We start from the raw sequence: 26,726 nt of genomic DNA, 5'->3' as shown, positions 1-26,726 counted from the left end.
ACGATGTGAAGTTGCATTTATTTATCAACTGTCAGACAACGATAATCTAAATCATGTTCAAGTAATTACTCACCTGATGTGCTATGTACGTCATTACTCGCTGCGTTGATGCTATAAGGAACGGCAATTTTCGTGCCCAAGTCTATTGCAAGTTAATTTTATCGACACGACTTCCTTCGCATGTTTCCAAAAGAACTTATTACTAGGGTGCGGTAAAACCTGAAATTCGTGTGCCTAAGTGTTTTTTTTATGGAAAAAAAGGAGAGGGGTTAAAATATTAAAGTTTAGAGGTCGCGCAAAGGCTTTTAAGGGGATTTTTCGAACATCAAGTTTAGACTTTCATTAAAATAAAGATGGGCGAGATGCTTTCTTCATCATCAGCATTTTTTATTATAAACTGTCTGGAGATGGAAAACAATTACAATAGATTGTAAATCGGCTAAAAATTGCCATAGATATGATTATTTTAATGAAAGTTTAAACTTGATGTTCAAAAAACTGAATCACTCAAACTCTGAGTCTAATTTGTTTTTCATAAAAAAAGCGATTAAGCACACGAAATTCAGGTTTTTGAAACATTCGAAAAATAAGCCGCCCCAATTACATATGGTCTTTGGTCATCAGAAGCCATAATACGAGTTTTAATGATTTACAATTTAATTCAGATCTTTTAAAATTAAGGCCAATTATTTTTAAGTAACCAAATACTCACGCTCAGTATATATGTGTTACGTCTGAAAATGTTCATTCTGGAAAAAAGAAAAAAGTTGTTAGAATTTGATCCTACGAACCATAGTTATGCCAATAACATACCCTATGCGCATTCAACACATCGCGACACCGGAACAGCTTCCCGCAGATATCGCACGCTTTCAGCACCCTTTCCCCTATGTGTTGTGTTATCTCGTGGAATACCACGTCCCTTCGATGGTGGAACTGCAGCGGACAGTGATTGCATTGGAACATATTATGAGTGTACATGTGATCGTTGTAGCTGAGTGCCGAGCGAAACTCATCGTTACAAATGTTACAAACCCGCCTGCATCTGTGGTGGCTTTCGGCAATATGATCGGTCAGAATCTGACGGTTTTCGAACAGTCCATCGCATATGAAACACTTTACGGAAATTTCTTCGGTCGGTGGCAGCGTCGGAACCGATTCCCATAAGTATGATTCAGTCAGTTGCGTTTCTTCCTTGACGATGGTATCTTCCAGTTGGTCCACATCGGTGCTCGCCTCATTTGAGTCATCATCGATTTTGATTACATCATTTTCATCAACATCGTTGGTCTCTTCCAAGGCACTTTTCGCAGGAGGTGGTGAATCGAGCACTACCAGAGCAGTCCTGTTTCTTTTCAGTCTGGTACCGGTGCTACGAAAAGTCACATTTTCCGATGTCATCAATTCGCGAACCTTTCTGTAAGTTTTCCAGGCAAGATGGTTCCTCAACCAGAAGCAATGCACCATATCGATATGAACGACGCAGCCCTCACAAAAGTATCCTTTCACGGCTTTGGATTGGTTTTTCTGATCCGGTTGGTTAAAATATTTTTGCGCCAATTTATGTAGCGTTTCTTTTCCGCCAATAGTTTCCGTTGGTTTGTACATTTCATCTACTATGCCGAAGCGAAGGCAAAGTTTACACTCGGCAACCTGTGTGAGGGTGTTGTCCCTTGAAAAAAAATTTTTTTTATTAATTCGTGCTATGTAGCGACTGTACAAAGAATAAAAAAAATGGACGCTTCCTGTTCCACCTCGGGTTTTTTAAACACCACACTCCACACCACGGTTCAACTATTGAAAATTAGAATTGTCGTCTTAAACTGTAATAAGGCTTTTATTCTTTAAGCATGCATCTATGTTGAAAGCACAAGCGTTCGGTTTGTAAATTCTCATTTAAAGCTAATTATACAACCGTTGTACTACAACGTCTTAGGGTAAGACGGTATAATATGCCCCCCCTAAGGCAATACCTATGATTTTTTTTTACTTTTCAACGTAATTTATGCAAACTTTGTGTTATTTGGTAGTTCAACAAGTCGCAAATGCATTACCTGTGAGTAGTCATATAAAAATATTACTGAAAACACGTAATAAAGCTTTTTTGAAAAGTCGTGGAAAACTGGATTTCAAAAAGTCCCTGGGCAATACGCCCCACCGTTATCAACCGCGTATCATAGCCCTTCATTAGTATTTTATCTATCCCATAATAAAAAGGTTACAAATCCTTATGTGCTTGACATTAAAAAACCAACATAAGTCCATTCAAGCAGGTCTGAATTAAGTTTCAAAATTGTCCATACATTTTTGAAGCAACTGCTGCAGGCTCGCTGCGCTTGTGTACAGTTGGTAAGGGCATACCGTCCTGCCTACACTGGGGCGTTTTGGCCAGTGAAACATGTTTTCGAAAATCGTTACATTTTTGAAGATGGAAGTAATTTTATATCATATTAACCACTGAGAAAAGTTATTTTGTTGCCCAACTGAGTGTTCCAGTGCAAGTTTTCCGGACAGTATGCTAGAGTCGCTCCAGAATGTTGAGCAAACAAACATGAAAAGTTACATCAAAACTGTAACTTTTTGTATTTTGCTATTATTTTCATTGTGTAATAGAAAAATACTTCCACATTCACATAGTATGATGGTTTTACAAATATGTATAGGTTCCAACTGATTTTCACCCTTAGTTAGGTATAGTTTTCTAGGGGGCGTTTTGGCCAGGTGGGGCACATTATACCGTCTTACCCTACATACGTGCCCAGGGTTGCCATTATGCCATACATATCTACCACCGGCAGACATTTTTACACCAAAAAGAGAAAAAGAGAAACCATTTACAATGCCAAACTTTTCGAATTTCAGACAGATTTTTTGTGACCAGAATCGGTAAAATATGATTTGTGTTGTTTCCGCGGATGCAGTTTAGCCATGCTTGTTCCCAGAGATCGGTTTTAGGAACAAAGCTTCTAAGGCCAAATTTTGTCGTAATTTCTTGCGTTTCGAGTTCTGGAAATGCTTACAACGTTCTGTAAAAAAAAAATCCCAATAAAATGTAATCATTGCCTATTTCCGTCCTGGTTATTCGACAATCCGAAATATCATTGAACTTATTTTGATGGACCACTGGAGGTCCTTCGGAAGATTTGAGGCATCCGTAAGAGGCCAGTTCATAAAATTCATCCGACTCTGAATAACGAATGATTGATATGGCCAATTCTCATGAACTTGAGCGGCCACCGGAGCTCCTCAAGAACTTCCGTAAAAGTGGTTAATGCATAATATTCATCTCAGAGGATCCCAATTTGGATAAAATCTTTTCATTATCGTACTCTGAGTAACAAATGATTATGTTTAGCTTTTCTCATGGACTTGTAATGCCCGGAAGTTAAAAATGATCTGTTGTTATGGACATGGACAATTCATAAAACTTATGATGGCATTAATTTTTTGTTACAAAAATTCAATTTTCAACTACGTTTATCATTTTTTTTGATATGTATGGAATCTATAGAATATTTCTTCGTTGTTTTGAATGAAGTCAAGTTTTCTCAATAATTATTCATATTCTTTTTATAATTTTCAGAACTTTCAGATTTTAGATTCCATTCAATTAAAGCTATGTCCATTTAGAATCCGGGATAATAAAATCATCTGTATCTCGGCAACGGATTGACGTACACAGAAGGTTAATACATCAAAACAAGGGTAATTCACTGTACTTTAAGGAAAAATTATTGTAATCTTGTAATCTTGTAATATCAACGCACCCTCTGAACATAGCCTATCTGCGTTGTATTTAAATACCGCTGAGCGATACGTCTACTGGGCAACACGTCCGGTGTGCACTGCACTAAGATCTCCTTAGATGCAACCGGACCGAGATCTTACTTAAGGCTCCCAAGGGTCCGTTTCGTTGTGATATGTTGCCATAAAATAGAAATATATGCACTTGCTTTTCTAATCTACGGGAATATTTAAATTTACTAATGATATTGATTAGTGACAAGTAAATTCATTCATCGATCAGATTAGAACGAGCTCAGTGATAAACGCAATACTTATCTGCAATTCACAGAAGATGTTGGGATTGTCCTTGAAGTAATCACGTTGTGAACACAGACTTCCTGTATTGACGGTGGTTGTTATGAATATGAATACCACTGCTGATACCGGAACAATAAGATTTTCTTCATCACTGGTCGTCTGGAAAGAGGTAGATAAAAGAATTGGGCCGCTTTCACTCGCCGGCCCGCAAAACATTAGTAAGTAATTAATCTTACTACAAAGACAAAAATACAGTTCTAATAATTCTGTCTTAATGGATATCACACATGCCCATCTGATACTCAACTTAACCAAAAACATATCCTCAATACTTAATAAAATGATAACTGTTCGGAATCGGTCCAAAGAAAGACTATTTTTTCTGCAGCAGTCTTGTGATCAGCTCAAAAAAGTAATAGTTTCCTTATTTTCCGTGGAATCTGACCGATGCAACAAACAACACCAACTTTCCGGCGCTAGTCTATCTAATCTACGAGTCTGCTTTACTCGCTTCTCCCCTACTGAGTTTAACTCCGCTTTGGCTGTTTGATCACTCTTCAAATAAAGATCGTAATCCGAAACTACAATTTACTAAATTTCACCTTCCACTTGTCCGTTAAATGAATACGCTGCCAAACTTTTCACTTCAAACGTTCTATTTTCGTTCACCTTCTTTATTAATTCTACGTAAACAAATCCAACGACATCGCGCCTTATTGACTGGTTGAACATGTTTCTCACCGTTTGGGTAGCGCTCACTGTTCACGATTGGGTGAGCGTATTGAGTGAGTACAGTACCAGCCCGCTATGTCAACAGATAACTGTATATAGTTTCTATTATTGTCCATATATACCTACTATTCAATCTAGGATTCCAAATCGGATAAATTAATTCAGTTGCTAACTAAAAGCTTATCCTCAACGCTTTGGCTGTCAATAGTCTCCACAATATGAACCTTAAAGGTTTTAACTTTGTTCAATCCTACATCTGTTTATATTAAAACTCAATCCTAACTGCCCCGAAACCGCTTTCAACACATAACTGCCCCGAGCACAGCCACTACATGCGACCCACAGGACCCCAATCGAGGACGACCTACACTATACCGTTGTGAGCTTACACCCTCTCCTGGGCTGTGCGACGCTGAAAACATGCTCCTAACGTTTGATGCCTAAAAATAAAAATAATTAAACTAATTACCGTGGAAGCACCATATTTGACGCAGGTCCAAACTTGGCGCACTCTCAAATCAAATGATGCAAAAACCTATTTTCGCCAAAAATATATCAACTATAGATAGTGGAATATATAGATCAGCGAAGATAAATCCTCTGTCTCCAAACGAACTGTAAAACGTGTCTCCAAAGGAGCATGCCGTCACGATTTCAATGAAAACGTTAAGGGCTGTGACGTCATATGCGCGCGTGCACGGGTAAAAAAATCGACTCAGCCATGCTTTCGCTCATCTATAGATTCTACTATCTATAATATCAACGAATCAAGCTAGATGGCTTTATTTGCTCTTCTTCTTTGCATATATGGCATAAAAAGCATATTATTGATGAAAAATCAGCATACCCGAATAAAATATATGGAAGTCATACTCATAATGCGTCAATTTTTTTTTTCTTAGCCACAATGCTAAGGATCGAATGATCATTTTTTCACGCAAAATAACTTTTGTGAGAATCTTTTACCCCTACCTACAAACAGCTGAGCATTATTAGTAAGCTTTACCTTTTACGTTGAACATTGCAACATTCGAACGCATTTTTCAACCCAAAATGTTCTGCGTCAAATTTGGCTCACAATGCATTGTGATGTTCCTAATTCGGCATCAACATTTCAAAAGGGCGTAACTGCTTTTGTAAACAAGAGCTTCTCACGTCTCTGGTGGGCTAATTTGTGCTCACCCACGCAATCCAGCACCATTACATGAAAGAAGAGGATTCGATGCTTCCTTCAGTGGTATTGGATTGCGCCGGTGGGCTCAAATTAACCCACCAGCGGCGTGAGAAGCTCGTGTTTACAAAAGCAGTTACGCCCTTTTGAAATGTTGATGCCGAATTAATCTTAGCATACGAATAGACAAGGCAGTGCTAATAAACCTCAATAATAGTCATAGGAAAAGCAATATGTATTCATTAAGTTTTAACTAACTCTCAACTACTTTAAATATTAGTCAACATTGGATCATTCCACTGAGTGTCCAGCCCATGATAGTATGCCTTATGCTGCCTTCGATTTTGATGCGTTTATTTGACGCGTTTCTTACCGGTATTTGGTAATTAATTATGCAGTTTTCATATGCTAGTTTTAGAATTCTTGCGAGAAAACAATATTTTATAATAAATTAGTATCATATAATTCAATTTACTTTCTTTGTACGAAATTATAACAAGCCAAAACAAATAAACATATTTTCAATTTGTTACTCTGTCGCTACTAGTCGTGCAACCCTGAATATGAAATCAAACAAAAATATGGCTGCCTTTCTCATATAAGCTTCAGTTTATGTTAATAGTTTATTGAAAAAATGTCTAAGACGGGCAGCTCATATTTTTTTAGATATATCTGCCGGTCACGTAACACTTGCAGATTGGTAGCTTCAATGTGGTTCTGAAAGCGTGCATATACAAGTTGCGTTTTCTGTATCCTTCTCAGTTTAGACAGAAGCGAACTTCTCAGTTTATAAATTCAAAATTGCAGATTACCAAAGAAAGTAATTTTTTTATTACAAATACAACAGACTATGGTAGGCTGGTTATGTAATGAAATGTAAAAGTTAATCCTCCCGTAAATATATATTTTGACACGATTCTTACACCTAAATGAGAAGCATTTTGAATGATGTGCAGGGTTCATGAAACTAACAAAACACTTACATGCCACAGAGCATATAACCTGCAGAACAACTGAACAAAAAAAAATGCCTCTTTGTATAATTAATTAACTTGTTATTTTATATCGTACCAAGTTCTATTACACTGTCTTTATATAATAATAAAAAAAGGCATTTAATTGATTGAGTTTTAACATAGTTTTGAAGTGCGTCAAATTAGGAACAACTTTGCGTCAAATAAGGAACATAGTAAAATTAGTGCGTCAAGTTGAGCACCTCAAGTACTACATAAAAACAGATTAAAAAACTAAGAAATAAACTTATATTTCGAAGTTTCATTATTTTTACACATTCTATAATAGTAGAAAGCTCGTTATGCAGAATATTAAGCGAATCCATATTGGAATTATTTTTTAAATAATGATTCTTTTTAAAATTTTCTTAACTGCGTCAAATATGGTGCTTCCACGGTACACTAAATCTTACACTTTTGATCGAACCCGGCTGACATTCGCGTTAAACAATGTGTTCCATGAGTGCTGATCACTCATGATAACGCCCCGAATCGGCGAATAAAATTCAGTTTAACGCAGAGTTTAAACCCTCTCTTGCGCTAAGTAATGCTGAAAACCTAACTTCTAGGAATTTGATTCGTAGAAACAAATTATACTGAAATTGGTGCGTGGCAAAATAAGTTATACTATTAGCTAATTTAGTTAAACTCTGACTACCCCACATTATACTGGCCCGTTTGGAGTCATCCAGTGGCACTTGGTCTTAGCATTCGTTTTCTTTTTAAATTCTATAACAATTCACCACGCTTACCCCCATATTAGTAATATGTAGAACGAATGCTTGACTATTACTATACTAAGTATAGTAAAAGACCGGAAGTAATAATTGGGCCAGCCACCACCTAATTCACTGTACTTTAAGGAAAAATTATTGATACAAATAATTTCTTCTTATTTCTAGTGAAAATTCGCACCTTCTTATTTATTCTTCTTCTTCTTGGCATTACATCCCCACACTGGGACAGAGCCGCCTCGCAGCTTAGTGTTCATTAAGCACTTCCACAGTTATTTACTGCGAGGTTTCTTAGCCATGTTACCATTTTTGCATTCGTATATCATGAGGCTAACACGATGATACTTTTATGCCCAGGGAAGTCGAGACAATTTCCAATCCGAAAATTACCTAGACCGGCACCGGGAATCGAACCCATCCACCCTCAGCATGGTCTTGCTTTGTAGCCGCGCGTCTTACCGCACGGCTAAGGAGGGCCCCAATCTTCTTCTTTATTCCTCTCATCAAAAGTAACACACCTCCGCAGTCAACTTCCTTGGCACATTTGTTCCACATTTTGGTCATCTAAGTCGCGACCCGAGCTGTTTTTCCACTTTTCCTAAGCTTGTATGGAATGTATCGATGGGCCGGAGCTGTGGGCAGTTGCGTGGATTTATGTTTTTATCGATGAAATCTTCGTTATGTGGTACCCACTGGATGACTTCCCGGCTGTAGTGGCAACTCGCCAAATCTGGCCAAAACTTCACGGGACCTTTATGGGCTTTATGGAAGGTCGACCACGGTTTTTGAGACATTCCTCCTTGTACAGCTTCGAGTCCATCGTCTTATTCGTCACAAACACTTAGGTCTTTGCCCCACAATTGCATATCCCTTGCCAAAATCATCCGTTTTTTTGGCAAGTTTGTCCAAAAATCAAACTTAAACTTCGCAGGAACTACTCCTCGTGCCGTCACCATGTAGAATTTTTGGCTAGGAAGCTGTCCCAAATCCATTTTGACGTAGGTTCCATCGTCGATGAGCAGGATTATCAACGTGGGTGTGCAGACTTTTTTCTCTCCTTTCGGCTTCCATCTGGAATAATTTTTGACTCGCTGCACGAATCTTCGTGAAATTTATACCACAGCAAGTGGGCGCCTAGGTAGACAAACCGCTGTAAAAGAATTCTTGCAACGGTCACTTTCCATGCGCTGCAATAGAATAAATGATTCCGGATTCTAAATGGACATAGCTTTAAATCTGACTTTTCTGAAATACCTAAAATGTTATGAACTCTAAGATCTCATTATTTATGAATAAAGAATTGTTACAGCCGAGATTTTAACGAATATCTTAGGCGGAAGCAGACCATCTTTTAGAACAGCGGTTCTCAACCTGGGGTACATGTACCCCCGGGGGTACCTTCGCCGGGCCCAGGGGGTACCTCGAACAAAAATGCATAATGGCGGATGAATTACAATTTTAAACAAAACTTAATGATAAAGTTTTGAAAATTGGGTATTCTTTTTATTTCAGTACTTTGTCTTGTACATAATATGCACGGCGATCAGTAAATCATGGCCTATTGAATCTTGGCCTCTACAACCAGTACATTGGATGAAGGTTTGTGAGAGAAAAAATCAAAAGGCCAACACCTCGAATTAACTAATTTTAAAAATCTTCTCTGCCACAGAATGTTGAATTATATGTTAAAAATATGATTCTTAACTAAAATCTTGAGTCTACAGATTTGGAAGCCTCCATTTGAGAAACATGAAGACTTTTTCCCGAAAAGTTCAGTCGTTTCGTTGCAAGAGAATTGGAAGCATCCTTCTACGCTTCTCGGAAGCCTCCTTCCAAGCTGCTCGGAGGACTCCTTTCAAGTGACCTGGAAGCCTCATTTTAAGAGGTTCGGAAACTATCTTTCAAGAGGCCCGGAACCCTTTTTTATGCTTTATTTTATAAACTTTTTTCTGCTTTTAAAAGCCTCGGAAGGATCTTTTCAAGGGGCTCGAAAAGCATTCTTCAAACCAAACAGAGCCCTAGTTTAATCTATTTTTCGAGCTAGGACAATAAGTTGTGTTAATAAGGATTTATCGCATTTAGTCCTCGCTACCAATTGCAGTCTCTGAATTTTATCTAAATTATCTTTATCCTGCAGATGGTTAAAAGACTTGTATTTCCTCCATTTGAGGCTAAACTATATGCAGCGGAAGTAACTGTTCAAGCAAGAAGTAACTCGAAAGCTTCCTTTTAAAAGGCTCGGAAGCTTACTTTCAAGAGGCTTGGAAGCCTCTTTTATAGAGGCCCGGAAGTATTCTTTTAAGCTTTCTTTTTTAAACTTTCTTTTATCTTTTCTCCTTCTTTCAAAAGGCTCGGAAAGCTCTTTTCAAACGACTCGGAAGGCTCCTTTTAAGTAGCTCGGAAGCCATCCCTTAAAGAGGCTCGGAATTCTTCTTTCAAGAGGCTTGGAACCGTACTCTCGAAAGCCTCAGAAAGCCTTCTTTCAAGGGGCTCAGAAACCTGGTTTGGAAGCATCCTTTCATCCAAAAGGCTCGGAAGGCTCTCTTTAAAAAAGCTCGGAAGGCTTCTTCCAAGAGGCTCGGAAGCCTCCTTCTTTCAAAAGACTCGAAGCCTTCCTTTAAGAGGCTCGGAATTGGTTCATGTGAGAGGGTGCTTTATAACCCTATCATGTTTACGTAACGCTAGTATTTATGCACCCTTCAATACGTCCCTGCTTTATGCGCATCGTAGCCAGGGATGCCAGATTTGAAGACATGTCTTCAATTTGAAGACATTTGAATCTCTGTGAAGACATTTATTTCATGAAGACATTTTGAAGACTTTTCAAAATATTTGGAGACTTAACTTCTTATTTAAAGATACTTGAAGACAATCAATAACTTATAAATTTTGCGACTTCTAAATGCAGATAATATAAATATTACAAAAGTTATACATAATAGAATAATGTTTCGGGCTTAAAATTTAAAACGTAAAAACACATTTACACTAGCCGGTTGACATTTTTTAGTAATGTTCTGTTTAAAAAATTCCAGATGGCAGCATTCGTTTAAATTTTCCTTGGTAGCATGGCGTTTTCAAAGTGTCTGGTTTAAAGGTATTTCGATCATTGTATCAGAACGCAATGACCGATCTAATTTATTTCAAACGGCAAAAAAATAGAATTATATTATGACTTTTTGGCTGAAACCATTTTTTTCTAATTTCTTTATAATCCATCTGATCTTTTCGGTATTTGCAGAATACCCGTCGAGATTGAGAATACATTTTGAAGAACTCGATGAATTTTCTGTGGATTTTAGAAATAATTTTCAGTGAAAATTCGTTTTAAAAAAATAATTCGTGTTAACCATGAAAATTTTGAGGAATTTTTCATGAAAGTTCAAGAGAATTTAAATTGAAAATTCTTCTTAAATTATCTTGGAAATTTATAACAATTTCAATATGGCCAAATAAAAAGATTTCCCCAAAATAGAAACGGGAAATTCATCATTATTTCCACAAACAAATTTCTAAGTTCTTGCGGGAAAATCATCTGAACTCCCACAAAGAATTCATTTTCATTTCCACGAGAAATTTGTCTTGAATTTTCGTGGGATGTACTCTGGATTTGTATTTGAAATTTTTTGGATGTCTCTTCGGATTTTCCATCACATTTTACGGAAAGTACTAGATTTCCACAGGAAATTATTTTCAATTTTCTCAGAAAATTTTCTTTAGTTTCCATTGAAAATTCTTACGAATGTCGACAAGAAATTGAAATTGTTCTGGTTTTAAATGGATATTTCTCAGAATATCCACGGTTAATTATTTTTAATTTGTAAAGGAAAATCTCTTGAAAAAAAAATAGAGGAATTTCATAAACAAATCCGCCAGCGTTTTTATTAAAGAAACTCGTTACACTTTCTTGTTGAATTCTTCCTTGAATTCCTTTGGTATTTTCTTCAAAAAATATCTTTGGGCACTCTTCCAGTATTTTAACTGGAAATCCCTCTATGAATTTCTCCAGTAAATCCATCTCTGGAATTCTTTTTGAAGGAATTCGTCCAGCAATTCCCTCAGAGATTTTTAAGAATATTTCTCCAAAATTTCCTTTGGAAGTACATCTAGGAACTCCTCCATAAGATCGTCCAGAAATTTCTCCGTAGGATCCTTCAAGAATTTCGTTGGAAAGTCTTCCAGTCGTTCCTCCAGAAATTCCTTAGTTTGTTTCTTTCACGACATTCTCCAGTAGTTCTTCCAGGAATTCCTCTCGAAGGCCTTCCTCCTGCAGGCATTCGTTCGGAATTTCCCAAGAATCCTTTCGAATCTCCAAGAACCCCTTCGGAAGTTTCTCCAGGAATTCCTCTTGATGATGTTCCAAGAATGTTGCCAAAAGATTCTCCAATAATACCTCTGGAATTTCTCTGTTATTTCCTCCAGGAATTCTTTCGGAAATTCCTGCAGCAATACCTCAGGAAGTTCCTCCAAAAAGTTATACAGAAGTTCCTTCGGAAGTTTTTTCAAAAATTTCTTCTGGAGCTGCACTGCAAACTCTTTCAGTAATTGCTCATGAAAACTTTGCAGGATTTCTTCCTGAAAATCTTTCAGAAAATCCCTCAAGAATTCCTCCTGTAATTCCTCCGGAAGTTCCATTAGCATTTCACCCGGAAGCTCCTCCAGAAAATTATCTGGAAGTTTCTTCAGAAAATCTTTTGGATGTTCCAACAGCAATTCCTCCGGAAATTCCTTCAGGAGTTCCATTAGGAAGTCTTCGAAAAATTCATTAGGAATTTATCCTGAAGTTTCTCCAGAAATTCTACCGGAATTTTTTTCAAAAAATCTTGTGGAAGCTTCTTTAGGTATATATATTCCGAATCCCTACAGGCAATTCTTTAAAAGTAAATTCAGAAGAATTCCCCAAAGAAATTCAGTTAGAAAAATCCGAATTATATTTAAAGACTGATTAAAAAATCCATAGGAAAGTTATTGCCCTTACTCATGAAGATTTAAAGAATATTCTTGATAAGAAAATTATTTTGAGCTTTTTAGTGGAATGTTTTCACCTGTCATAAGACGAGTTTATACAATCCCATTGAAACAAAGTCGAGTCAAGTACGAGACACTGAAGACGGCCTTACTGTTGAGGTCGAAATACGTATCTGTCAAGATACAATTAAGTGGTGGAATTCAAATGGATTGTATAAACTCGTCTTATGACAGGAGAATATTCTTTTGAATTCTAACAATTTGAGTGTTAAAAGATAAACGATACATAAAACAAGGAGATGATTGAAATTATAAACCTATTGGATTTTGAAATTTTTTTCACTGATAGTCATAATTTTGATATTGAAGACATTTGAAGACATTTTTACTCGACTGTGAAGACATTTGAAAATATCCCCTGGCATCCCTGGACGATAGGCATCGCTTTCAGCGACAAAGAATCGTCCTCTTTCGTGTTTGTACTGCCGAGCGAACAGGCTGTGTGTGCTGGGCGACAGTGCGTGCATAATCTATATTTTACAAATGGCGATCCTGCCAGGAGCCGCCTTTCTTAGGTGGCATTTTCCTTTTCCGCGCTTAATATTGATTTCACTGTCGCCCATCACACACAAAAATTAACGTAAACAGAATAAGCCTTTTTGTTCGCAGGTAGCTTTAATTTGTAAACCATGAAGCACAGTGTGGATGGTTCCAGAAATCCGACAAAAGGTCAGTGGCAGAGCCCAATGTTATAATGTCAAGGAATGTTAGATAGTGACGGACGGACTTGAAATAGTTGAAGCCCCCAAATTTGCAAGAAAACCCCAACAAAATGTTGCAGAGCCACTGGTGCTGGTTTCTCATTATTGGTGAAAACCCGAGCGATCCAGGGCTACTGTTTTGATTTGCACGTGGGAGTTTCCAGGAGCAATGAAGTGTGCTCACTGGGTTGATCCGGCAAATTCAACGGAGCCACTGGTGCTACTGTTTTGATTTGCACGGGGGAGTTTCCAGGAGAAATGAAGTTTGCTCACTGGTTCGATCCGGCAAATGCAACGGAGCCACTGGTGCTATTGTTTTGATTTGCACGGGGGAGTTTCCAGGAGCAATGAAGTTTGCTCACTGGGTTGATCCGGCAAATGTACGGAGCCACTGGTGCTACTGTTTTGATTTGCACGGGGGAGTTTCCAGGAGCAATGATGTTTGCTCACTGGGTTGATCCGGCAAAGCAACGGAGCCACTGGTGCTACTGTTTTGATTTGCACGGGGAGTTTCCAGGAGCAATGAAGTTTGCTCACTGGGTTGATCCGGCAAATGCAACGGAGCCACTGGCGCTACTATTTTGATTTGCACGGGGAAGTTTCCAGGAGCAATGAAGTGTGCTCACTGGGTTGATCCGGCAAAAGCAACAGAGCCACTGGTGCTACTGTTTTGATTTGCACGGGGGAGTTTCCAGGAGCAATGAAGTTTGCTCACTGGGTTGATCCGGCAAAAGCAACGGAACCACTGGTGCTACTGTTTTGATTTGCACGGGGAAGTTTTCCGGGAGCAAGTTTGCTCACTGATGTCGAGCCGGAAAAAGAGTACAGAGCCACGTGCTGGTTTCTCACAGTTGGAGAAACCCCGAGCGACCCAGGGCGACTGCTTTTGATTTGCACGGGGAGTTTTCCGGGAGCAAGTTTGCTCACTGCTTCGATTCGGTGAATGGTACGGAGCCACTGGTGCTGGTTTCTCACAGTTGGAGAAACCCCGAGCGACCCAGGGCTACTGTTTGTGTTTTGCACGTGGGTGACCTCCGAGAGCATTGAAGTTTGCTTACTGGTTCGATCCGGTAAATGTACTGGGTTCTGACTACCTATTGATTCCGATATTTGGTGTTAAATCGTTTTCAACTGAATCAAAACTTTTCCGGGGAAGTAGGGGGATGTGAGAGGGTGCTTTATAACCCTATCATGTTTACGTAACGCATAGTATTTATGCACCCTTCAATACGTCCCTGCTTTATGCGCATCGTAGCAGGCATCGCTTTCAGCGACAAAGAATCGCCCTCTTTCGTGTTTGTACTGCCGAGCGAACAGGCTGTGTGTGCTGGGCGACAGTGCGTGCATAATCGGTATTTTACAGTTCAGAAGACTTTTTTCAAAAAGGCTCGGAAAGCTCCTTTCTAGAGGCTCGGAAGCCTCCTTTCGAGTGATTCAGAAGCCTTCTTTCAAAAGGTTTGAAGCCTTCCTTTAGGAGGCTCGGATTTTGACGTAGGACTACGTCTGTGTTTTCTATATTGGGGTACACTTTACGATTGCGAAAATCGGGGACCGTCACGAAAATATGATAGACTTTAAACTTTAATATCTAAGCCGTTTCTCGATGGATTTTCAATTTTTTTGGACCATTCGATCAAGGATGAGTCAACGCTTCTTTGTATTTATTTGAAAATACTGGTTTTCAACTATTTATTATTGATAATTGATAAACAGTTTAGAAATAGGTCAACCAACCAATCACGTACATGCATCACTAGCACAGACATCAAAAATCAATCACTTGCGGGTTTGGATCTAAATCTCATTTAGAACAAGGTTTCACGCAGAGCAGACGCATCAAAGCGATTGCAGCGGAGCGGACACAACATCACGGAGGCGCTTATAACATTTTCAAAGGAAATCCATCGCATTGGTGGTGTGCTCGATGTGTTGCTGCATTCAACCTCAACGAACCAGCATTTCATACGAAGAAAGGGTTGACCATAAAAATAGCACTGTGGCATTCCCGCACCGCCAGTGCCGATGCTGAAATTTTATTACAAATTGTGGTGTCAGTAAGTTGGAGAATTGGGAGAAGAAAAATTGGTTCTTCTCAGGACCAACATTTTATAAAAAGAAAGAGTTGATTGCGAAAATGGACTGTTTCGGGCATCGGGTTTGGCGTGGTAGCTTGGTTGCTGTTAGTGATTCCATCCAATAAAATTTACTGCATCATCTCCCTCCGACGCGCTATAAAATTCGCTATTGACGATTGAGTTTTGCACTTTGAAGAAAGTTTATTTCGGATAGTCGGATCAACCTTCTTTTGTATAAAATGGTGGCTTCCCAATCAGAAGAGAATAACAAATTTATATCATATTGTATTACTGAGTTCAACTGTTTTTCTAACATAGGCTGTAATAAACTTGGCTCAGGATGTTGTTAAACTAACTAAATTTTCTAACAAAAAAATGAGACATAACTTATTCTGCTATAATTTTGCTAAGAAAAAATGTGATAATAATTTACCATAACTCGATTATATCAACGGTTGTTATAAATAACTTATGTTGTTACAATTATGTTATAATCTTGTTTTGCCTTCCTAGTCGGGTTTTGTATAAAATCAATGAAGAGGCCACCTCAGTGGAAACTTTCTACAGCAATTACCCATCGGTGAACGTCGCTCGGACAGACAGATGCCGAAAGATAATGTTTTGTAATATGAAGAAACTTCGTCTTGAGTCAAATTTCTGTTGTCATTCCTCGCAACAATACGCATCTTAGATAAACAACATCTCATAACCAAATTCAGAATCTAGCGAAAAATTTTTAATAGGATTCTTAGAATTTGTCATTCTCCGAACGATCCGTTGTCTGCTGCGGAATCCCGATCAAAATGGCTCGCGCGCGTCGGTAAGCAGCTTTCTTATATCTAATGAAGAAACTCCATAAGCCCCGTCCTTTCATTAATCGTTATGAGTGCACATTATATTTACACCCACACAGATCACAAAGGGCGGGGCTAACGGGCTTAATTTATTGAATACAAGAAAGCTGCTGTCCGGCGCGCCCGAGCCATTTAGATCGGGATTCCGCGGAAAGAGCGGAATGAGCGGTTCGACAAAATTTGATGCAGTGGAGCGAACACAGCAGCACGATGGCGTGGGTAGCATTGGCAATGCTTAATTTTTTTTTCAAAATGGTGGAGGTTTAGCGAAAAATCATCAAGTGGCGGTCGGACAATTTCAACGCAAGATGCTGACAAGCGTTTGGATGCAGTTAGTTATTGGAAAGACGCATTGGGAAAAGAAAATTGGTTCTTCTCAGGACCAGCATTTTATGGAAAGAAAGAGTTAATTGCGAAAATGGATTGTTTCGGCGGCATCGGGTTTAGCGTGGTAGCTTGGTTGCTGTTAATGATTCCATCCGTTCAAATTAATTACATCATCTCCCTCCGCCGCGCTATCAAATTTGCTAGTTACGATTGAGTTTTGCACTTTGAAGAAAGTTCATATCGGATTGTCGGATCAACCTTCTTTTGTATAAAAACCTTTTTGGAGGACACCATCCTCAAAAATGGCCGAAATAAAGAAGAAATAAGCAGAATCAGAAGTGGCGTGAAACTAAACGCAAATATATGTCTTTGCAACGTTTGGTTTTCGCCCGCGATGTAAGCGTACGTGGCAATGTAAGGACTAAAGAGCCCCGCACATAGGATACGTTTGCGTTGCGTTTGACAGTTTTCCAATGGGAAATGTGTCAAACGCAACGCAAACGTATGCTATGTGCGGGGCTCTTAAGATGTCCCCGACTGAAAGCCAGTCGTGTGGCTTCAGCGGCCGATGAGTCATGTTAATTCCACGGTTAGAGAATCAAAGTCCATCCAACTGGGAACAACCATTCGACTTCTTGATTCAGTTGGCCTCCGAGCAGTTTGCTCAATGTTAATAAAACGACACAAATTATTATGGCAAATACCATCAGTTTCGAATAGCTACGTAGTCCTACGTCACCTTTGCGTACAACCCGATTGGGCTGCACCTTTGAGTTTTTTTGTTCAAGAGGCTTGGAAGCGTACATTCAAGATAATCCATTGTCTCCTTTTAAGTGGCTAAAAAGCCGCCATTCAAGAGGCTCGGAAGGCTCAAAATTGTTTATTCAAGATACTCCAAAGCCTCCTTTCAGCGGGCTCAGCTCAGAAGCCGCCATTCAATAGGCTCGGAAGGCTCTTTTCAGGAGGCTTGGAAGCCCCCTTTCATACCTCAAATCAAGATGCTCGGAATTAATTTTTTAAAGAGGCTTGGATGCGTATTTTCAAGAGGCTCTAAAACGTCCTTTCAAGATGCTCAGAAGCCTCCTTTCAAATGGCTCGGAAGCCTTCCATAAAATGGCTTGTAAGGTCTTTCAAGAGGCTCGAAAGTCTCCTTTCAAAAGGCTCGGAAGCCTACTTTCAAGACGTTCGGAGGCCTCCCTTGAAGGGGTTTAGAATCTTTCTTTCAAGAGGCTCGGAACCCTGTTTTCAAGAGGCTCGGAATTCTTTTTCCAAGAGGCTTGGAAATATACTTTCAAGCAGCTCAGAAGCGTCCTTTCAAGATGCTCGGAAGCTTCCTTTTAAGTGGCTCGAAAACATCATTTTCAGAGACTCTGAAGCCTTTCTTCAAAAGGTTCGGAAGGTTCTCTCGGAAGAGGCGTGGAATCCTATTTTCAAGACGCTCGGAAGCCTCCAATAGTCAAACATATTCTGTAGAAAGCTCGATGTATGAATTTAATTTGAATTGGGAAGATTCAAATCAAATGAAAATTTTAGAAAAGTTTATGGAGAGCCAGTTTTAGTTTTCAGGTTATTTTTTCATTTATCTTAAGAGCTACGATTATTTTCATTTACAGCAAAAAAACATAGGGGGTACCTCAATTAATGCAAAAGCTCGAAGGGGTACCTCTCGAGAAAAAGGTTGAGAACCGCTGTTTTAGAAGAATAAATTATATATATAGACTAGCAACCCTATAACCAGAGACCGGCGGAGTGAAAAACTGTCGAAATGGCAACGTATGAAAATGCATGAAATCGTGAAAATGATACTGGCAGCACTTGAACTTTTTGCTTGCTTCTTATGGGTGCAAAAAGTAGGAAGAATCGAGTGTGCCATGGTTGGTGACGGAGGTGTTTTTTTTCGAACCGTCATTTTTCGTCAGTTTTTATCTCTGGTTTTTTTTTTACTAAAGTTTTCAAGTTTATTTTGTAATAGTGTTTTTTAAATAATTATAAAGAAGCGATAGTATGTGACAAAGGAGGAAACGCGTTAAAAATCCCAAACCATTTCAAATGGGTTTCCTGTGGATATTTGTCTGTTGAAGAAGGTTCGGACTTTTTCTTGAATAAGAGTCCAAGAAGTTCCGGGGTGAATTCGAAAATTTTGACTCAATATGAAAATGGATCGGCGTTTGACACAGCCGTTCTTGAAGGGATCAAACCTTCAAATGGATCTCCAAGACGCATCAAATCCGGAACCATGCCAGCAGACGTGCAGCTTTACATGTCCTGGCCCATTGGGGTATTGTGCCGCTGGATTTTTGATGCTCTCCATGACGTTCAATGGAACGGAAACTTGTCTATGCTCAGGATATCCATGGGAAGTAAGTTGATCCGATTCCATTGGTACAGCAGGAAAAGAGTAAGTACTAGTCAAGCAAAGTGAGTACCTATTATTTTATCTGAATAATTTTTGTGCTAACGAGTTAAACGCGAACCTACATATATGTACTAAAGTAACATCTTGTCGAAGCAATTGGGGTTTCGAATTTTCATTATTAGAAATGAACAAAAATCTTCTCCATATCAATGTATTTAAATAGCTCACTGCAGTTAAGGTTTAATAGAGAGCAAAATCATTTGTTGATCAAAATCATTATCATATCAGGGGGGAAGGGGAATTCAATTTCTTTTTGCTCTTTTTTCGTTTCAGAGAGCGAGCAAAGGCGCTTAAACCTAGGCTATTAGCCAGGGCAAGGCTAATACCTTCGCCCCATCCGAGGAAAATCATCGGCAAGGATAATGGAGTGACATAAATTTCTTAGCAAAGTCACTCCCAACGTATTTCCATAAATTTTCTATCATTTGCTTATAATGATACTCCTAAACCACATACCCTACCCACCATCCAATTCCTTGACATCTACGAGGGCGTCGGTGAGTCGCTGGCCTCTCGTTAAGTAGATGTCATATCATCATTTCCTTCCCTTTCCTAGTAACGGAGAAGATGGGCGTGGCCGGCAATGATAGCTTTCATGTTTTATCATTTTGGACCCCCAATTGGATTTCCATTGAATCCCAAATGGAAATCCATAAGCAATTGGGGTAAGAAAGGTAAAGAATATACATGACAACTATCAGTATGCAATCTACGAAATACTCCGTTACAACGCAACGCAACGCAACGCTTCTTATGGATGCAAAAAGTAAACAAGTCGAAATGGAACCGCTTTTGACGGTTCGATTGGAAACAAGATGGCGTCTTCGCCGATCTCTTATTCTAGTATTTCTAATATAGACCAAAAGCAAAATGATGGTCAATCAAAATTACTTAATTTAAAAAATATAGTAATGTTATATATTATTTGAATTTCTAGGCTAACTTTTGTTTTCCAATATAGGTAGGTATTTATAAATTACTAGCAGACCCGATGAACTTCGTTTCGCCTGAAATCAATTTATACTCTGATTAGTTATCGAGTTATGAAGAAATTGGTGTATCATTTGTATGGAAGCCCCCCTTTCCAAAGTAGGAAGAGGCCTTAAGAACCTTCCCCGGCCCCAAAAACTTCTGTATACAAATTTTCACGCCGCTCGGTTTAGTAGTTTCCGAGTCAATAAGGTTCAGACAGACAGAAATTCTTTTTTATGTATATAGAAGAAGAAGATGTAAGATGTATATAGATATATTAGATTTGCATGAAAACCCTTTTAATTTATGAATTGTAGGTTAAAGAAGGTTGTATCAAAGCCACGACTGCAAATTGAACGTAGAATTATTTACGTATAATGCGATAGAGGATTCGAAATTCGATCATCAACATTTTGTGCATATTTATGCCGAATGTAGGCAATTTACTGTAAAAGTAAAATTTCAACACTACCTGACGAAATTAAATTTTTCAATAGTGAAATGCATAAAATCAATTGTTTGCAATAGTTGTATGAAATCTTAGAGAGTTTACTGATCGATTCATACCAACATCTCCAGAATCCGTCGAAAAACGGCTGAGTTATTGGCTTTTACTTCCTGACCACTTTTCGTGACGGTCCCAAATTTGAAACTTTGGAATGACCCCCTAGCTTACCGAAGGACGTAATTCTACGTCAAAATGTATTGGAGGTACCCATATACGTGCTGAGCCTGCCTTGTTTTTTGTATGCCGTGGGAGGTACCTATCTACTTTACCGTTTTTCAAAACATCAATACTTAGTTACTTATTACTTACCGAAAGAAAAGTCTCGGTTCCTGATATTTATCCCGACTGGCGGCGGTCCGGCTGGACTTGGGTCTATCCGCATCGTCATCGTACTCATCATCGTCTTCGTCTCCCAGCAGGGATGGTATGGCGAAATGCGCCTTGCAGATTCGCGCATCGGAATGCACCGCAGGCGTTTGACCGGTGCCTACTTGGATGGCTTCCCGCCAACGGTTGACGAGCTGCTCCACTCGCGGAAACTCGGTGGTCCACTCCTGGAGCAGATTCAAACAGCCTGGCACGACGCAGCGGGACATGGTTTGTGGGCGCGATTATTTTGCTCGCTATTTGTTTTGATACTGATGGATCTTCGTGTTAATGATCTGTTATGAATGCGAGAATGAAAATTCGATGCTGGAAAGGATACAGTAAACAAAAAAACAGCTGATGCCAGGTGAAGTCGACGGAAAATGAACACGGTTCATTCGCGTGTGTGGGTGTGCATAAGAAAGTCTTGAAAAAAAACAAAATAAACGTTTGTAAGCCTACACAACAGTGTTTTTATTAGGATCTCAAGATTTTGCCTTAAAATTTATAATAAAAAATTCACATACCGTTTTGACTCGAAGTCCGGACACCTAAGCACTGCTGAATTTTCATTTCAATATTTCAAACGGAATTAAGTACCTGACACTGAGTGATAACACACCCTGTCAAGATTAACTTATCAAATTTGCTGTAGTGTACTGAAAATGACATTTTGTATGCATGAAATAGCTAATATAATCGAAAACATTGAGCATCGCTTGATTCGAAATCCGGACACAGTATAAGGGATGCTTCAAATACCGGACAATTTTGCTTCGAATTTCCGGACACCTCGAGTTTGGCCTATATTTATTCTCATTTAGCCAATTTAATCCGTTCAAAGACAGCTAGGATAAAGCATTCATATTGCTCGATTAATATAAATCCGTAAAGTATGGTTTCTATACAGATTTGTATGGAAATCTGGCATCCCCCGGTTGTGTGAACCATCCGAAGTTTCTGCTCTGAGATTGACCAGCTATCAAAACACAGCCTTTGAAACCAAGCGAGATCATTTAACTGCATTGCAACAATGGGAATCTAATAATTTCATAGAATCTCCCCCCTCTCCCCTTTCAAGGTAGATCAATAATACCAGAAATAAATATGATAGGGGGAACTGTGCCGATTTCCATCTCACTGAATATATGTTCATCTCATCGCGAAACAAAGAAATACGGCACCAAATTCGTCGATTTTTCATCAACCTGCGTGCTTACTGCGGAAAAAAACACAAAAATAATAAATAAATCAAACACCTTTTGATTTTTTTTTTTTGATGGGATGAACATCGGAGAATTAAAATTATGCATTATCTTATTATTGTTAAGATATACTTCGAAATAAAGACATTAGTGGAATATATGTGTCTTTTGAAATCCGTTTCACTTTGCTAATAGAAATCAAGGATTGAAAGGAGTGATTGAACAATTGAATTCATGCGGGCGTGTCCGAGAAAAGTTGAGTTTTTTTTTATTTGGCGGGTGTCGTTCACAACGTGTCTTTTTATACAATTCTGTTAAAAAAGCTAGTTTTACGACCTTGCTTTTTTTCTACAAAAATGTGAATGGTTAAAAATACATTTGAAGACAACCTTTCACTAGAAACTGAAGGCAAGTTTTGCTACTTGTGTACAATTAATAAAGTGATATCATTTACAATATGTGTATAAGTATATATCGATAAGCTGAGAGCAAGCAATGTTCCTTTTAGGGTGTAGCAACTCAAATTTAATGAACTTGTAACAATGCTTACTCATTACGAATTATTTGATTTCAATTAACTTAACTGATAAACAGTTATTTAACATCATTTCAGCATGTCCGGAAATCGAAGCAATTGTAAAAACTTGCCTCGAAGTCCGGACATACAGAAAATGTCATAAAAATTATAAAGCAATGAATTCCCAAGCAATTTCTCTAATTCATGACAAAGAGTGCTATCATACTATGTTAATAAATTACTAATACCCCTTGCAAATGATAGAATATAGAAAATATGAGCTTAGATTTTCTAATGTTGAGACTTAAGCTGTATTCTAGGAAAAACGAAATTCAACGTTGATTATGACATGCCTTCATCTTTTACCTCTAATTTTCAAGTTTTTACTATAGATCACGGATTACTTACATTTGTTCAAATGGTTTCAAGTCTAAGAATCGTTCCCTGCATTGATAACCCTAGAAATACTTGTAGAGATGGTAAATAAAGTCAAATAACAATTGAAGTGTCCGGCTTTCGAAGCGTCCGGCAATTCGAAGCAAAACGGTAAATCATGTCCACTAACACCTGCGATACAAAGCGAGTTTTCGTGAAGCGCTGCAAAGTTGTCAACTGCAAATCCAGCAGTGTGTCTAATCCTGGCATGTGTTTCTTGAATGTACCCAAGAATTCTTATCGCAGGCGTGCCTGGATGACGCTTATGAATCCAGACTCCCGGTCGAAAAAAATATCCAGTTTTCCGAGGAAGATGTACTGCTGCGAACGACATTTCGACGTGAGTATTTTTGTTTTTTAGTTCATTTTCATTACCTGAAGTTGAACTAATTTAGTGAGGTTTGTCTAATTTATTAAATTTAAATTTAAATATGGAGTTTTAAATCCTAACATTAACGACTGTACATATATGAAAAGAAATATATTTCAAATATTTATAAGCCTAATTGTATTTTATGAAACATCAGATTTAGTATAAAAGGTGACCTCGGATACTGAGAACGTCACTGACCAAATGGGACCACACATACAGTTGTCATTCATTTACAAGGCATTCAGTATTTCAGTGACGGACAATTTCATTCAAAGATTTGTGGAAGGTAAATAAAGTATTTCTCATAAATATTATTGAATGAACCAGGTAGATTATATATTTCCAATAATTAAGCAAGAGAAACCGAAAAAGGATGGAAATATGTGGCAGCCGCCGAACTAAGCGAATGCCTTGAAAGTAAGAGTAAGTCATGAATTCACTTAATCTATATATAAAATAAGCTGTCTAATAGTTTATTTAGTGATGAACTCTTTAATTTACTGAAAAATCACTCTAATAAAGATTCAAAACAAATAGAGCATGCCAACCTTTTACAATAATTGTAATATATGGCATGGGACATAGCTGCTAAGCCATTTGGAAAATTGGAACGAACCCAATAGAAACATGCAAACCCTACCTTCGGGCTTCAGAATGTGCATTTCAGAACGGAACACGAAGTAAATGTTAACTTATATAATTTATCAAACTATTTTTGATTGTTCCAGCTAGAAGAAGACCTAGTCGACTACGAGGATTACAAACGTAGTGGAATTGTCTGCAAAAGGTACTTGAAGCTGAAAAAAGGGGTTCGCCCGCACAAGGATTTACCCTATCGATCCGACAGTGATAGCGATTCCGATGATTCCGTAGAATCACTGAATACGGCAAAACGTCCGAAGCGGTTGAAATCCAGCCAGGCCAGAGGGCGACCTCCCGGTAACACCGCTTCTTTGAATGACGACCTAACACTACTGTTCGAGTGCGCCCCACTGTCTCCCGAAATTAAGTCGGAAACATCGTTGGATGGAATCACTAGGCCAGATACACCTGAAGATATGAATTACGAAATCGAACTCGTTTCTGACACACAAGATTCCATGAATTCCAGTTCCAATTCCGTAGAATCAACTCATCCGGCTTGTACTGTTCCGAGTTGTGGAAACCCATTTCCCCTATGGACTGCACAATTTCCACGGGACCCGAGTTTACGTCAGCGATGGCTGGAAGCGATTTATGCGGGAACCGGTCAAATATTGCCACTGGAACCAGCCCCAGTGGTGTGCAATTTGCACTTCTCGGATAAAACGATCTCGGTGGAAAACTATCGGGAACCGACGATCTACCAACAGTGAGTAATCATACATGGAATGGTTCGCAGGCTAAACAATTGATTAATGGTTTTTATTTTTTAGCGATGATTCCCTGACGTTCGTTTCCTGCTGTCGGTTGTGTTCTTCCTTCGAAGATTCGTCGAAAATGTTTCATTCAAGTCAGTGCCTGCTTCCAGGGCAGACAATTAAAACGATCGCGGACAAGTATTTCAAAGCATTTGAAGCGTCAATCGAGTGCGCAGAAGATGGATTTTTATGTGAAGGTTGCACAGTTCGTCTAGACATGATACATTCCATATGGCTGGAGGTGAATCAAGAAATGGAACGGAACAAACATTTATTGGTAAAGATGTCCAAAGAAACAATTCTTCCAGTCTGTAAAACTTCACAGTCCCAGCAAGAGGATATCGTTAAGGAGGAAATACTCTTGGAAACTTCTGGTCCGTCTTCGATGGATCAGGACTCGAACGAACCACAGTCCACTCATCCGCCCATTGTCAGCCTACGCTTGAAAGGAGTTACAGATGATGTCATGCAAAATGCAATCAACCGCGTTCTGCAGGGAGGTGTCCTCCGCCAGGTTGCCACCGAATATGGATTATCTCATCAGACTTTGTATAGATATGTAAGGAAGCGCAAGAGCACTCAGGAGAAGTCGAGTCTACTACGTCCCGAGCACGAGAACTTCAACCAAGTGTTCACTAAGGAACAGGAAGCAAATTTAGCCGAATATGTGATACGAGTGATTAATCTGTTGTACGGAATATCCTACCGAAATCTACGAAAAATTGCGTTCCAGTACGCAAAGACAAACAAAATCACGTACCCACACAAATGGAACTGTGAACAAATGACTGGAATGGGATGGGTAGTTGGATTCTTGAAGCGAAATCCGCAAATCGCAGAACAGACTCCCAAGGGATGCGACATTTCCAAGAATGCTACATTCGATTTATCGCACATTGAAGTAAGTTACTCGGCTTTGGAAAAGGCCTTCAAAATACATTCGACCTTCGCTGATGGTACCCGACTGTTTTTGCTAGGAGAAGCGAACACTTTCAAACGATATCTGCCCACATATTTCAACATCATCCCAATCAAGATGTTTGTCATAGCGAACCCCCTCGGGAAACGAATTCCTCCCATCATAGTGTTTCCGACCACGCACATACCCAAATCCAAAAAGGCATCATCTGGGGTCCTTTGTCTCACCAGTTCTTCCGGGACCATTACCCAGGAACTGTTCCCCGAAGTCGTGCAGCATCTCTGCAACCATATCACCGCATCGCCAGCATCACCGGCCCTACTCGTCTGCGATAACCACGAAGACTGGCTATCCTCCTCAACGACGTTGAACCTGTGCGGCAGTAGCGGACTAAGCGTGGTAACACTGCCCCGCCAGTACACCAAGTCGGTGCAAGCCCAACGCGGCAACATGTTCTCGGAGCTGCACAACGCCTACAAGAACATCTCGGAACAGTGGCTTCGGGAGCACGGCCGGCCCGGGGTAGGACCCACCACCGATCTGGTGGTACGATGGACCGATGAAGTGTACGCGAAGAACTACTGCAAGCAGCGGGCAGCGGAGTGCTTCCGGAAGTTTGGAGTGTTCCCCTTGAATCGGCGGGCCAAAGAGGGTATTAGTTTTGTGACGAAATGAAGCAATGTTTATATAAATGATGAATAATTAGTTTTAAATAGTGTGGAAAGAACTCCTATTTTTATTATTTATTCAAATAAGGACTGGAGTTGCCTTTGCAGCTACAATATTGATCTTGGCTATCGCGACACCCTCAGCAGAGGAGTGTAACACCTTTTGGATCAGTTACCGCTCCGTTGTTCAAATAGCCGCCATCCAAGACCGGTCCGTCACCCAATTGCCGTTATCGACAGGGACATTGTACGGGTCGGACAGGATTGG

The 26,726-nt window shown here is 39.2% G+C and overlaps 2 protein-coding genes across 2 annotated transcripts; one reads left to right on the top strand and one right to left on the bottom strand.

The window, feature by feature from the left end:
* Nucleotides 1-665: 665 nt before the first annotated feature.
* LOC134226534 (uncharacterized) lies at nucleotides 666-22,162 on the bottom strand. The gene is made up of 4 exons (XM_062707369.1): nucleotides 21,469-22,162; nucleotides 20,885-21,268; nucleotides 814-1,672; nucleotides 666-749 (listed from the first exon to the last, which is right to left on the bottom strand). Exons 2-4 carry the CDS (start codon nucleotides 21,169-21,171, stop codon nucleotides 729-731), a joined length of 1,167 nt encoding a protein of 388 aa, XP_062563353.1. The 5' UTR covers nucleotides 21,172-21,268; nucleotides 21,469-22,162; the 3' UTR covers nucleotides 666-728.
* Nucleotides 21,198-26,497, top strand: LOC134226533 (uncharacterized). Its single transcript, XM_062707368.1, has 4 exons — nucleotides 21,198-21,467; nucleotides 23,213-23,438; nucleotides 24,200-24,822; nucleotides 24,887-26,497. The coding sequence occupies exons 2-4, from the start codon at nucleotides 23,217-23,219 to the stop codon at nucleotides 26,463-26,465; spliced, it is 2,424 nt and encodes an 807-aa protein (XP_062563352.1). The 5' UTR covers nucleotides 21,198-21,467; nucleotides 23,213-23,216; the 3' UTR covers nucleotides 26,466-26,497.
* Nucleotides 26,498-26,726: the final 229 nt, after the last annotated feature.

This window comes from Armigeres subalbatus, chromosome 3, assembly GCF_024139115.2.
Source record: "Armigeres subalbatus isolate Guangzhou_Male chromosome 3, GZ_Asu_2, whole genome shotgun sequence".
Taxonomy (NCBI): Eukaryota; Metazoa; Arthropoda; class Insecta; order Diptera; family Culicidae; genus Armigeres; species Armigeres subalbatus.
Note: the sequence above shows the minus strand (reverse complement) of the source record. Positions and strands in the feature narration are given on the sequence as shown.